The 14,306-nt window shown below is 37.1% G+C and overlaps 1 protein-coding gene across 1 annotated transcript; it reads left to right on the top strand.

Moving 5' to 3' along the window:
* The first annotated feature begins 9,385 nt into the window (after nt 1-9,385).
* Nucleotides 9,386-12,379, top strand: LOC121740768 (uncharacterized membrane protein At1g16860-like). Its single transcript, XM_042133389.1, has 3 exons — nt 9,386-10,005; nt 11,316-11,471; nt 11,819-12,379. The coding sequence occupies exons 1-3, from the start codon at nt 9,535-9,537 to the stop codon at nt 11,900-11,902; spliced, it is 711 nt and encodes a 236-aa protein (XP_041989323.1). The 5' UTR covers nt 9,386-9,534; the 3' UTR covers nt 11,903-12,379.
* Nucleotides 12,380-14,306: the final 1,927 nt, after the last annotated feature.

Below are 14,306 nucleotides of genomic sequence, written 5' to 3'. Positions count from 1 at the left end.
AAAAATAGAAAAGTACTACTACTACTTATTAACTAATGACGGTAATATTTTAGAATGTTAGGAAAAGAAAATTGTATAAATAATCTGAAAATGTTACGTAGTTGAATGAGTTGGTGTAAAGGCGAGGAATTCATAGTTTTGGATATAAACCTGTGAGATTTGGCCGGAAAGATTCTAAGAGCATCCGCAGCGGTTGTTTTTTTTCCGTCCGTGCCGCTGAGCAGACGGCGTCCGTCCACCGCTGGAGCGCGTCCGTCCGTGCCAGCGGCACGGCGCTGCTCTTAGCTAAGAGCACGTCCGTGCCGCTGAGCACCCCTACGTGGCACGTCCTGATTGGCCAACGGCTTAGCCGTTGGCAAATTCGATTTTTCTTTTTAAAAAAAAAAATTCATAAATAATTCGAAATAATACCAAAAAAAAAAAAAAAAAAAAATTTGGATTCCCAAAAAATAGAGCCGTTTATGGACGTTTTTTTGGATTTTTGTGATTTTTTTAATCCCAAAATCATCTATAAATACACACATTCATCATCCACTTTTCACATCAAATTATCTCTCATTCATACTTTTCATACTAAATCATCTACATCTTCCTCTCTCACCCAAACCCTCTCTAAAAAAAAATTCAAAAATGGATTTCACCAATCTCATTGCGGAAGCGGAGAGCGAAGAACAAGAATATTATGAACAATATCGTGCCGCCTATGAAGCCTATGTCGCCGCTAATACCCCCGCCCCTCCTCCTCAACCAACTAGAGCAAAACGTCGCTACATCCCTCGTGATCGAGAGGGAGCCCACGAAAGGCTCGTTGCCGACTATTTTTCCGACCAGCCGCGGTATCCAGAAGATTACTTTCGGCGCCGTTTTCGCATGTCAAAACTGTTGTTTATGCGTATTGTCAACACATTGTCCTCCCGCGTTGAATACTTTCAAGAAGGTGCAGACGCAACCGGTCGGCAAAGTCTCACGGCGTTGCAAAAGTGTACTTGTGCCATCCGACAACTTGCTACTGGGCAAACGGCTGACCTCTTCGACGAGTATTTGCATGTCGGTGAGTCAACTGGAATCCTATGCCTCAAGAGTTTTTGCGACAGCGTTCGTTCTGCTTTCGGCGAGGAATTCCTTCGGGCACCCACCACCGACTATTGTCAACGGTTGCTTCGTCTTCACGAAACAGTCCACGGTTTTTCCGGTATGCTAGGCAGCATTGACTGCATGCATTGGAAGTGGAAGAATTGCCCGACTGCTTGGAGGGGGCAATACTTAAGCGGCCACAAAGGCGGCGGCCCAACGCTTATCCTTGAAGCGGTCGCCGACTACCGCCTATGGATTTGACATGCATATTTCAGTTTTTCCGGATCCAACAACGACTTGAACGTGCTATATTCTTCACCACTCTTCGATGATGTTTTGAATGGTGTAGCACCGGCGATCGACTTCACCGTCAACGGAAATGCATACCACATGGGTTACTATCTCGCCGATGGTATCTACCCAAGGTGGTCGACTTTCGTGAAGTCGTTCAGCAATCCACAAGAGCAAAAACGGATTCTTTTTGCGCAGCGTCAAGAGTCTGCTCGGAAAGACGTCGAAAGAGCTTTTGGTGTCCTTCAAGGCCGATTCAACATTGTGAAGTCTCATTCTCGGCTTTGGTACGTTAAGAATATCGCCGACATCATGTACACGTGTATTATCTTGCACAACATGATTATAGCTGACGAAGGACCGAGGGCGGCTAACTTTTACGACGAGGATGAAGCCGGAAGCTCAACCCCGAGGTCTCCCCCACGCCGAGGTGTGCATACGACGGTGAACGAGAGGATCGAAAGAAGACACACAATGCGCGATACAAGAGCCCACACTGAGCTACAAAAAGATCTAATCAATCACATTTGGGCGAAATTCGGCAACGAGTAGTGGGTTTTTTTAATTTTATGGATTTTAATTGTGTAATTTTTAATTTTTAGGATTTTAATTGTGTAATTTTTAATTTTTAGGATTTTAATTGTGTAATTTTTAATTTTTAGGATTTGAATTCTGTAATTTTTAATTATTTTGTAATTTGTAATAGTATTTCGGGTATTTTTAATGCATTTTAATATTGTGGAAATGTTTTTATTTAAATTGAATAATAGAATGGTGGGACCCTTGAGCTTGTCCTTAGCTAAGAGCACGGATGTGGGTGTTGTGCTCTTAGCTAAGGACAATGAGTAAAAGCGGGCCCGGGCCCACTTCCGTGCTCTTAGCTAAGAGCACGGATGAGGATGCTCTAACCAATCTTGTTTTGAAATTGAAAATCAACCAAGCTCCAATTTTATGCAGTAATAAATCCTAGATTAGCAGGCAGTAAAAGGATTTGTTTGGGCCCATATCATTATTTGGGCCTACACAGTTATGAGTCCGTCAAAATCAAAAGAAACAATAAATTCAAAGTTTATTGAAAAATAATACTCCCTCTGTCCACAAAAAATATAGCAATTTATGTATGGCACGAGTTTTAATGTAGAATTGGTAAGTAAGAGAGAAGGAGAAAAAGTAAGTGAAAATGAGAAAAAGTAAGTGAGAAGTAGTGTTAGTGGAATGATGTGTAGGGTTATTATTTGTTGAAAACATTCCATAAATGAATGTGCTCTATTTTTTGTGGACGGCTAAAAATGGTAATTTTGCTCTATTTTTTTTGGACGAGGGCGTATGATAAATCGGGCTGACCAACATGATTTATTAATGAGGTTTAATGGCTACCATATGTAAAATCGGGCCTAGCTGGGCTGCGACATCCATTGGACTCAATTTGGTGAATAGAAAATTCCACTGAAAAAGGTTATCAAAAGACAAATTTATATCGAATATGTACATAATTGTAAAACATTGGCAAATAATATAACCCACTAAACTATTTTCATATATTTTGGTAGCATTATTGCATGCTTTAATAAAAACTAGGTATGAGCTTTTATTTTATATTACTATTATTTTATGGTATATGCATTGAACAACTCACATGTAAAGAAAATAATTTAATTCGCAAAGTTGGTAAAGTATTTGATTGTTTTAACAAATAGATTTAGTTTTTAATATAGGTAGTATTCTGACAGACTAATAAGAACGTTAAACTTTCCAGTTACATGAACTTAATCCACATTTCACTTCCAAAATTTCAGTTTACTATTTGTTGATTATTTATATATCAGGAATATTTTTTAAATAATACTCCTATTTATTTGCTGCGACGCGCTTAAGTGGTAAAAAACAACTTAAAATAGTTGTATTCGAAGTCTATATATAACTTTGTATACATATATGAAAATGTACTCCTAGTTTTGTCAAGTTTACTCGTGAATTACTAATAGTACTAATTTGATTTTTTAAACAAAATTGACATGAGCGTATTTCCGAATTATTAATATATTTCGAAAACTAATAGGCCATGTTTGGTTACCAGGATTCTATCTGGGAAAGTAATCTGATTCCTTAAATTTTAAATTCCTGTGTTTGTTTCCGTTTTTAATCAAACTGGGAAAGTAATCAAAATCCTAAGACAAAGAAAGTTAGTACAATTTTCCAGGATTCTGAATCCTAACTTTTCTTAGGTATTCTTTTTTCCAGATTTAGGATTCTTACATATTTAATGCAATATAGTACAATTATTATTATTATTATTATTATTATTATTATTATTATTATTATTATTATTATTATTATTATTATCATCATCATTATTGTTATTGTTATTATTTATTATAATATTTTAAAAATAATTTAAAAGTATAAACCATACTTAATTTTATTATAATAAAAACTTATGATTCAAATTATCATAATTATAACTATATTATTAATATTTATTTTTATTTTTATTATAATAATAATAATAAATTATTAAATAATTAAATATAATTATAATTATAATTATATAATAATATAATTATTATTAATTTATAAATTAGTAATTAACAATAAAATTATAGTGAAATTTTAAATTATAAAATTTATTCAGTTAAAAATTAAGTAAATATAATGATAATATATAATTTTATTTATTATTATATTATTATGTATTATGATGTATAATCCATATTTAAACTATCCATCGTAATAATAAATAAAATAATATAATTATTATTATTTATAATTAATAATTTATTAAATAATATGTATTATTATTTTTTATAAATAAAAATAATAAGTATATTTTTAGGTTTAGTGTTTAAATCAAATATATAATTTCAAATCTTGATATTTTCCAAACACGGGAAAGTAAAGTTATTAGAAATTATTTTCCCAGGAATCATTTTCCTTGCCAACTTTACTTTCCCGCCAACCAAACATGGCCATAGGGTTTTAGGATTACGACCTTCCGAATCTTTAATACTAGTATAGTATTAAAATAAGTAACTTAGTAGTAGGAGTTAGTATTGTTTGTTCCTCAATGTAGTAAGGGGTCACCCCCTTGATCATAAATCATAATTGCTAATCTTAAAATACGTAGTCAAGGTTTATTTTTAAAATGGAAACAATGATTGATGAAACATTTTGACGTAAGGAATCCTTAGAAGAAGTGAATTAGCATGATTGAGCGGCATGCATTAGCATTACGAATTTACGACAAAATCATTATTAATTATGAGTTTAGCTTAAGAAAGCAAAAGGCCACCTGCTGAAAGTGACTGTAATAGCTTCACTCTAAGTCACTTCCACTGATTAAAATTGTCCACCGACTTTTTTTACATAAGAGCATCCGCAGCGGTGCGTTTTTCTTCCGTCCGTCCGTCCGTGCCGCTGGTAAGGACGAACACCGCGCCGCTGCAGCTCGTCCGTCCGTGCCAGCGGCACGGCGCTGCTCTTAGCTAAGAGCACGTCCGTGCCGCTGAGCAGCACACGTGGCGGAAGCTGGTTGACCAACGGTATATCCGTTGGTTTTATTTTTTTAAAATTCAAAAAATAATTTAAAAAAATGATTTTAAATAAAAAAAAATATTTTTCATCTTTAAATACCCCCACTACAAAAAAAAATCACACTATCATCTATTTTATCATCCATACTCTCATCTTTTTTCTCATCTTCTCTCAACTACATCCTCACTACACTACATCTTCCTCACTCAAACCATCTATAAACTCCAATCAAAAATGGATTTCACCAATCTTATGAAGGAAGCGGAGCGGGAAGAACAAGAATATTATGCGCAATATTATACCGCATATGAAGCGTACGTCGCAGCCAACACCCCCGCCCCTCAACCAACTAAACAAAAACTCCGCTACATCCCTCGTGATCGGGAGGGAGCCCACCAAAGGCTCGTTGCCGACTATTTTTCCGACCAGCCGCGGTTTCCAGAAGATTACTTTCGGCGCCGTTTTCGCATGTCAAAACGGCTGTTCATGCGTATCGTCAACACATTGACCACCCGTGTTGCGTACTTTCAAGAAGGCGTAGACGCAACCGGTCGGCCAAGTCTCTCGGCTTTGCAAAAGTGCACTTCTGCCATCCGGCAACTTGCTACTGGGCAAACAGCCGACCTCTTCGACGAGTATTTGCATGTCGGTGAGTCAACTGGACTCCTATGCCTCAAGAATTTTTGCGACGGCATTCGTTCTGCTTTCGGCGAGGAATTCATTCGGGCGCCCACCACCGATGATTGCCAACGGCTGCTCAATCTCCACGAAAGAGTCCACGGGTTTCCCGGCATGCTAGGCAGCATTGACTGCATGCATTGGAAGTGGAAAAATTGTCCAACTGCTTGGAGGGGGTAATACTTAAGCGGCCACAAAGGCGGTGGCCCAACACTTATCCTTGAAGCGGTCGTCGACTACCGCCTATGGATCTGGCATGTATATTTCGGTGTTGCCGGATCCAACAATGATCTGAACGTGCTATATTCGTCGCCACTCTTCGACGATGTTTTGAATGGTGTAGCGCCGGCGGTCGACTTCGGAAATGCATACCACATGGGTTACTATCTCGCCGATGGTATCTACCCAAGGTGGTCGACTTTCATGAAGTCGTTCAGCAATGCGCAAGAGCCACGACGGATTCTTTTTGCACAGCGTCAAGAGTCGGCTCGGAAAGACGTCGAACGCGCTTTTGGGGTCCTTCAAGCCCGATTCAACATTGTGAAGGCCCCGTCTCGGCTTTGGTATGTTAAGAATATCGCCGACATCATGTACACGTGCATTATATTGCACAACATGATTATAGCCGACGAAGGACCGGGGGCGGCTAACTTCTACGACGAGGATGAAGCCGGAAGCTCAACCGCGAGGTCTCCACCACGCCGAGGTGTGCATACCACGGTGACCGAGAGGATCGAAAGAAGACACAATGCGCGATACAAGAGCCCACACCGAGCTACAAAAAGATTTAATCAATCACATTTGGGCGAAATTCGGCAATGCGTAGTGTGCCTTTTTTATTTTTAGTCTTTTAATTATGTAATTTTAAGTTTTAGGATTTTAATTATGTAATTTTTAATTTTTAGAATTTTAATTATGTAATTTTAATTTTTAGGATTTTTATTATGTAATTTTCAATTATTTTATAATTTGTAATATTATTTCGGAAATTTTAATGCATTTTAATATTGTGGAAATGTTTTTATTTAAATTGAATAATAGAATGGTGGGACCCTTGGTGTTGTGCTCTTAGCTAAGAGCACGGATGTGGGTGTTGTGCTCTTAGCTAAGAGCAGAGGAAAAAAGTGGGTCCGGGCCCACTTCCGTGCTCTTATTTAAGAGCATGGATGTGGATGGTCTAATACTCCTACTATTAATTAATTAATTCATCTTCTTTTCGCCGATTATAATCTTCAAGGTCCACTTTTTGCATGGTCGCATAATTACATCACACCCCAATTCCTTTTTATTATTATTAAGGAATCGAATTTGATGCATGTTAATCTATACCTATTGATGATACCATTAATAAATTATAAGAATATGCATTACCCAATCAATAAATACATAAGAAACGTCTATTACATCACAACTGATAGAAACGTGTTGCTATTTATTAGTTGTGGCAAACCTTCTCTTTCGAGTGTTGGAAAACGCCGCAAAACAAGGATTAGGGAAGAAATTCAAGTATAACCATTCTGATACTCAAGTTAACACTAATTATAAGTACTAATAATTTTTAGAGAAAAAATAAAATGATGAAAATACATAAAAGATAATATCAAAAGTAAAAAAGATGATATCATAATAGATGATACAGGCTTGGTGCTATGCTGAGCATTAGCTAACAAGAATATGTTATACTCCTCTATCTATTTATGGTTGAATCGGTTTATATTTTCAATTCATAACAGTTCAATATTTTAGTGGTTTTATGTTCAAATTAGACCGAACAACATGTTGGTTCGCAGCCTGATCCGGTCCAATTTATAAAGTTTTTGTTCAAAATGGTACTCCATCCGTCCCAAGATAAATGAGACGTTTTTTTTTTCGCACTCGTTTTGAAAAAAATGATAGAATAAAATAGTTAGAGTGAATAAAGAGTAAAGTAAGAGAGAAAATAGTATAGAGAAGAGTCTTTATCTATATTATTCTCTCTCTTACTTTTACTCTTTCTCCACTCTAACTATTTTATATTGGAGTATCATTTTCTCAATCTCAAAAAATGTGCAAAAAAGAAACGCATCATTATCTTGGGATGGAGGAAGCAGTTTTTTTCCGGAGTTAACTACATAATTTATTTATTTTGACATTTATTATCTATCAAATAATATACCTGAATAACCTATTACATGGAGTAGAATTTAAATAAAAACAAGAAAATGAATAAAACATCAATATTTAATTTAGTCAATTTGATGGAGAACTCGAATCCGCATATTAAATTGGGGGAATGTATTATGGAAGAGCAAGGCTGGACAAGTTACATAGGTCCCTCCACAATCCCGCATTTGAGATGGCCATTTTATTCATGGATCTTAACTAATCTTCTATATTAGCATATTTTTTTGTCGTCAGAATATGAATATTTAATTATTTTTAAGTATTTATTTTTCCTTTGGGAAGAATAAAAGGTCAGAAAATCTAATGTTTGGGAATATCATTTTCGTATGGAACCCACGTACACCCCAAACCTTATTGCTACCGACACTTATAACGCTACACATCAAATTCCATAAAGAATTGCATTCGCACATTAAACTTTGTTTATTCAGCTTATTAAATAACAGTCGTTGATTTACTAATCCCATACTTTATCAATACACTCCATAAATCATACTAGTACATTTCTTTATTTCCGTTTTGGGTAGTGAGATTTGAGAAAGTCGATTAACAACTCATCCATGATCCATCACAGCCAAGCTTTTTACTGGTCTTTCATTAATTTGGTAGTATTTCAAATCATTATATTGTGTACGGAAACATCATCAATTCAAAATTAGTACTACTATCAACTTATGATGCTTACCTATATATAAATGTCATTTTCTATTTCAAATATATTTCTATTTTAATTTCATGAATTAGTCATTATCTCCTCCAATTTATGCATCAGTTGAGATTTATTGTTAAGGTTTCCATCATCTATTCATCATTTAACAAAGCGCTAGCTTTTTAAATACAAAATAAATGGTTCATTTAAGTAAGAGTTGCCTTGTCAATATAAAATTAAATTTGATGCCACGTAATCAATAATCAGTAAATTAATCATTGTTAACAATACGGGCATTTACAGATGAAAAAAAAAATTAAGTTAAAAATTAGTCATCGGAAATGGAGCATCTTATTCTCAACAGAGAGACAAGGAGAAAAAGGTCATTTCATGTTGACAGTAGACCCTCTTTGGTAATTTCAGGCCTCGCCTCCTCCATTACCTTCTCTTCCCACCTGCACTACACTCTCACTCTACCCACACCTACAAAACCTTTTTCCTATCTCTCTCACTTTGATTTCCTCTCTCTCAAGGAAAAAATGAGCGTCTGGAGCGGGTCGCACCAGCTGAGTAACGGGCTGATGGTCTCGGGCCGGCCTGAGCAGCAGCTCAAGGAGCTGATGGTCTCGGGCCGGCGGCCACGTTAAGAAATTCGGCGAGCTCGGTAGAATGTACGGCGTCGACCTATCCAGTGGGGACCATGTTAAGGATCTAAATCCCTAACGATCCAATAAAGCAAAAAATAACAAAACAAATAAATCCGGCGCCCGTGAGGGTCGGCGGAGAGATAATCTATGCGGCTGTGCGCGAGTTTCAATCCGTCGGGCAACGGCTACGGAGCAGATATACGTTCCGGCTGTGCGCGGAGAGATTCCGTCGGGCAGTAGGTAGCTTAAGGAATTTGGGATCCAAAGAATCACATATGGACTTGGCCAAAATAGTATATTGATTGATTGAATAATTAAAATGATAACAAGCTCACCTAACTTATTGAACAAAAACAAATATATATGAAAAGATATGCAAAACCTTAATATATCTACCACCACCACCCGCCGCCGGTTGTCCCCCCAAAGCTCCCCTCGCGCCAGCCCTCCTCCTCCCAGCACAACAGCGGATCTGCTAGATCCGGCCCCAATTCCGGCCAAATGGGGAAGAATTCGGGGCCTATGAGCAAGAAGTCCTCGTCCTCTTCCTTCTCCGGGCCGATGACGCCGATTCAGCCCATCGGCCTCATCACCTCGGGCCCGCTCAGCTCGAACCGGAGGTCGGGGCAGCTGGACGCACCGGGGGCGCCGAGCTCGTTCAAAAAGGCGGCTTACGGCTCCGCAGTCACGAGCCTAGGCGACGAGGTGAAATTAGGGTTTAAGGTTTCGAAGGTGGCAATGTGGATGTTTTTAGTGGTGGTGGTGATGGGGCTGGTGGTCGGGGTGTTTCTCATGGCGTCCGTCAAGAAGCCGGTCATTCTGGTGGCGGTGGTGGCGTTATTGGTGCCGATTGTCGTCATTTTTGTGTGGAATTACGCCTACAGGAATCGCGGCGTGTTGGGATTCTTAAACAAGTATCCAGATGCTGAGCTCAGGGGCGCCGTTGATGGGCAGTTCGTCACGGTCACCGGGGTAATTACGCCTTTGTTTTTTAGTGCCAAATTATTAGGAGAATTTTGCGGAATTTTGAATATTTAATTACGCCCAATTTCATCTTCTGCCTAGTACTCCCTCCGTCCCGGGCTACTCGCCCCTTTGCTTTTCGGCACGGAGATTAAGGAATGAGTGTATAGCAAAGTCAACAATTGCGACTGTAGGGTTTAATTTTTACTAAAAATGGAAAGAGTGCAAGTAACTTGGGACGCCCAAAAAGGAAAATAGTGCAAGTAGTCCGGGACGGAGGGAGTATGTTATTCCCAGCTTGTTGCTAATTATGGCACTCGGCGGATCTCCTCTCTCTCTAGTATATATATTTTATATTTATATAAAAATAGGGGACCAGTTTGACTACTGGAGCATTGGATATGAAAATCAGCAATTTGGGGGAATACCTGTTTTATTTGGATTATGATAGTGGTGGAAATTGACCTGGTAAAATTTTTTAGGGTGTATCTTTTCTGATAATTTGATCATCAAGTGTGTCAATATTTCACTATGAAGCGGCGTAATTTGATTGTTTTACCTTCATCTGGTTTTTCAGATCTGGATCATTTACTTGTAATTTAGGTTTGACTTAAAAATAACTAAATGTTGCGATAAGTATATTCAATAATAGTGATATGCCCGTGGAAGTGGAGATTTAAGCTCTTAGGAGTCGATGAGAACGGGTCTCTTTGCGCTAGTAAGTTAATTGAACTGGCAATGAGGCAATGCTCCTCTGCACAGTTTATTTGTTTCAGATGTTGCAAGTAACTTCTGTATCTCCATGCCAACATGCCTATAACATAAGTGAGACAAATTATGCCCGAGTGGTATCAGTTATACAGTGATGCGGGTAACCGGGAAACATGTTGCCATTCTTCACTGCCTGCTTTAACTTATGTCACATTTGTTTAGGCATAACTCACTTAGCTAAAATTATGTCTAGTTCTGTTGTGAACTTGCACATGTACTTGCATCATTTCATGTGCTTAGAAGCTAGAACCCGACCTTATCGAAAAGTGTGTCTTATTATTATCTTCACAAGCTTGAACAGCACAGATCTTTGTTTGAAAGTGTGTCATTCTACCTATTGCAAGGTCAGATGCTAGTAGGAGTGCTAAAGTCAGCATTTTTTCCTGATATATCCTGATTCTAGGAACCATAGCTGAAAAGAGTTGTCATGGTCATAAGTTGTAGTAATATAGAAGCCACTAGCACTCAGTTTAGTTGCATCAGTTTGCCTAAGTTACTTTCGCTTTCAAAGTACCTGTATTTATCAAATGTTGGTTGGTTTTTGGCAGGTCGTCACTTGTGGCAGCATACCCCTTGAAACTTCTTTCCAGAAGGTACAAAGGTGTGTGTATGCGTCCTCAGAATTATATGAATATAGAGGCTGTGGTGTAAAACCAGCTAATCCCAAACAAAGATGGTTCTCTTGGGCATGCACATACTCGGAGGTTAGTGCTGAGAAAGATACTGCTTCACTAACTCAAATCATAAGGTTGCATCTTCTATGATGTATCGCTTTGAACACCACCATTTACATGCTTGAGTTATGGCTATACGATTCATTCATTTTATGGAGATTTTGTGCTTTCATTATCAACAAGATGTTGCATAAAGCATGAGATTTCAAGATTTATCTGCTTACATTGCTGGTTTTGTAATGAGTTACATAAGCAGACAATTTCTCCTAGGAAGTAATTTATTATCCCTGCTTCTTTGTGTCAACAGAGGCATGTTGCGGATTTTTATATATCATATTTTGCTTTTGAAAACATGTGTAATACATTTGATTCTGCAGATATATAAAAGAAGCAAGTACCGTGAGTGTTATGGGAATGGTTCGACGACTGGACAACGTGCTCATGATCGTCCCACCTTCTGAGCCGGTCTCAACCGGTTGTCGCTGGCCATGCTGCCTTCTGCCGACATACATTGAAGGCCTTACTTTGACTTGTGATGAAAGTCAAAATGCAGACGTGATCCCTGTGTAAATGAAGCGTCTTTTTGTCTTTGGTTTTTGGCAAACAAACACGAGGACAGTGGTGTATGAGATGTAATGAAGATCAAGCGGAGATCCACTGTGTATAGTTTTTGTTGATGAAGAAGGTGTGAAGTCTATAAGCATGGTAGATATACAATACACATGATGGAGATGGGAAAAGTTCCCTACGAGCAGGTGGGCTTCTTTGATTGATATGAGTGTATAGAAGCCATCAATCTGGGTTAAGCTTTGTATATTCTCCATTTCTTCTTTCACTCCATCAATGTCAAATGTGAATTAATGTGTTGTCACTCATATTTTGTTTTTATAAGTATTATGTTAATATCAGATTGTTTAATTCAGCCTCATTTTTTCTGAGTTTCAGTTGCAGACCAACCTTGAGCAAATTATCTTGTCATGGCTGTCTTTTTCGATTATGGGGTCCGTTGTCAAACATCTCGTCTTAGTGAGAACCAAATAGCCTAATCAAATGATAGTACTATAAGGCAAAGGAGATTTTCAGATTATCCCCATTAAAACGTAACTTACCAATATGTTGGACAAATGACAAAACTAATTAATATTTCACGTCAATTTTTTGATGCATTAAAGATGAGTGATGGGTATATCTCAAAAACAAGTAAATAAATAATTGATGCATTAAAGCGGAAGTGATGGCCGATGGGTATCTAAACTTGGAGTATAATTAACATCTTGTACATTAACTCAAATATGCTTATAAAACTTCGACCAAGTAAAAGTTAAATCAATCTTAGTAGCTGCAGAACAAGTGACATAAAATAATAGTACTTAAAAGATCCTAAAACATAAGTATGTATAAAGTGAAACAGGATAAAGATAATAAGGCCAGAAAATTACATTCCCATCAAGTGGCTTGGCCATTAGTGACTGGCAGTGCTTCAGTAGCTAAACTGAAACAAAGGCTGCCCCCATATCATACATTACTTGTTTATCATACACTCAGAATAGTGCTCACCGATCACCACACAAGGTGGTATCAATCTATAAAAAATAGCCTATTCTAACTATTTTAATTTCTGTAAGTAAAAAAGGCTCTCTCTCTCTATATATATATATAGGATTTTGATCCAAACAAGAATGGGTTTAAATCAAGAAATAGAGGCCAATTTTCAGCCTTTGGATCTGGCGAGATCATCTAGATTTTAAAGGATCTAATGGCTCAATTAATTACGTAAATCCTATTATTTTAATGCCTAAAAATCCAATAAGGTTAATATAGTCATTAGCTATATTTCTATTGTTATGGTATCTCCTATAATCTTGCCATTTATCTTTCCACTAACAAATCTTACGCGTGAGTTATGATTTTATTTTCATCAACTTCATCTCCTTCCTATCTTCATCTTCTTCAGCCACTGTACCATCAAACTTCCATTATACTTGTATCAGATTAATCTTTTCCATTCTCAATTCTATACCATCGTCGTTGGAAGATCCCAAATCCAATCGTTTTCCAGATTTAATCTGTTCCATTTCCAATTGTACATCATTGTCGTTGGCAGATCCCAACTCCAAAAATGGAATCCGACACACATTCTACTTCGCAGCCCAAAAGAAGAAACCAATTGATGAAATTCTGAAGTTTGATACCATGTATTTTGTTTTTGAAGTAACGCCAGTTTAAGTTTTTTTTAGTCCATTTTATTTGCAATGTCACGTTGTTTGAAATTACTCAGTTCGTTCAGATTTGTATTATGCATTCTGGTACTCAGTAGTTTTTTGTCATGACTCGAATATGGGATTATTATGACTCAATTTACCCATAAGTTTCCATGACCCAAATATTCATCTAGTATGACCAAAAGAATAGATTATGTTTTGGGCATTATAACAATATTATTGTACTCAGTAGTTTTATGTCATGTCTCGAATATTCGATTATTATGACCCAATTTACCCATATGTTTCCATGACTCAAATATTCGTTTAGTATGACCCAAAAACATAGATGATGTTTTTGGTTATTGTTTGTGTATTCTTCTCTCGTACTAATATTTGATTTTTTAATATGTTTAAAACATGAGAACAATCGTGTATTTGGTTTTTTTTAATATGTTCAAAACATGAGAATATTCTTCGGTCACACTAATATTCAGTTTGTTTGATACGAACATTTCGATCAAATTGTATGAGATATTCTGGTACCTCAGTAGTTTTATGCCATGCCTCGAATGTTGGTATATTATGACACAAATTAACTTAACAATGCTATGGCACAAATATTCATTTACTATGATCCAATGTATCGAATAATGCTAATCAC

Source organism: Salvia splendens, chromosome 7, assembly GCF_004379255.2.
Source record: "Salvia splendens isolate huo1 chromosome 7, SspV2, whole genome shotgun sequence".
Lineage (NCBI taxonomy): Eukaryota > Viridiplantae > Streptophyta > Magnoliopsida > Lamiales > Lamiaceae > Salvia > Salvia splendens.
The sequence above is the reverse complement of the archived record's forward strand: the minus strand, read 5'-3'. Positions and strand labels throughout refer to the sequence as shown.

What these genes read in the sequence shown, in the direction of transcription:
- LOC121740768 (XM_042133389.1), top strand. Translation starts at nt 9,535, where the DNA reads ATGGGGAAGAATTCGGGGCCTATGAGCAAGAAGTCCTCGTCCTCTTCC. An exon ending in AGTTCGTCACGGTCACCGGG is followed by an intron (nt 10,006 to 11,315) that starts GTAATTACGCCT and finishes GGTTTTTGGCAG; the next exon opens with GTCGTCACTTGTGGCAGCAT. An exon ending in GGGCATGCACATACTCGGAG is followed by an intron (nt 11,472 to 11,818) that starts GTTAGTGCTGAG and finishes TTGATTCTGCAG; the next exon opens with ATATATAAAAGAAGCAAGTA.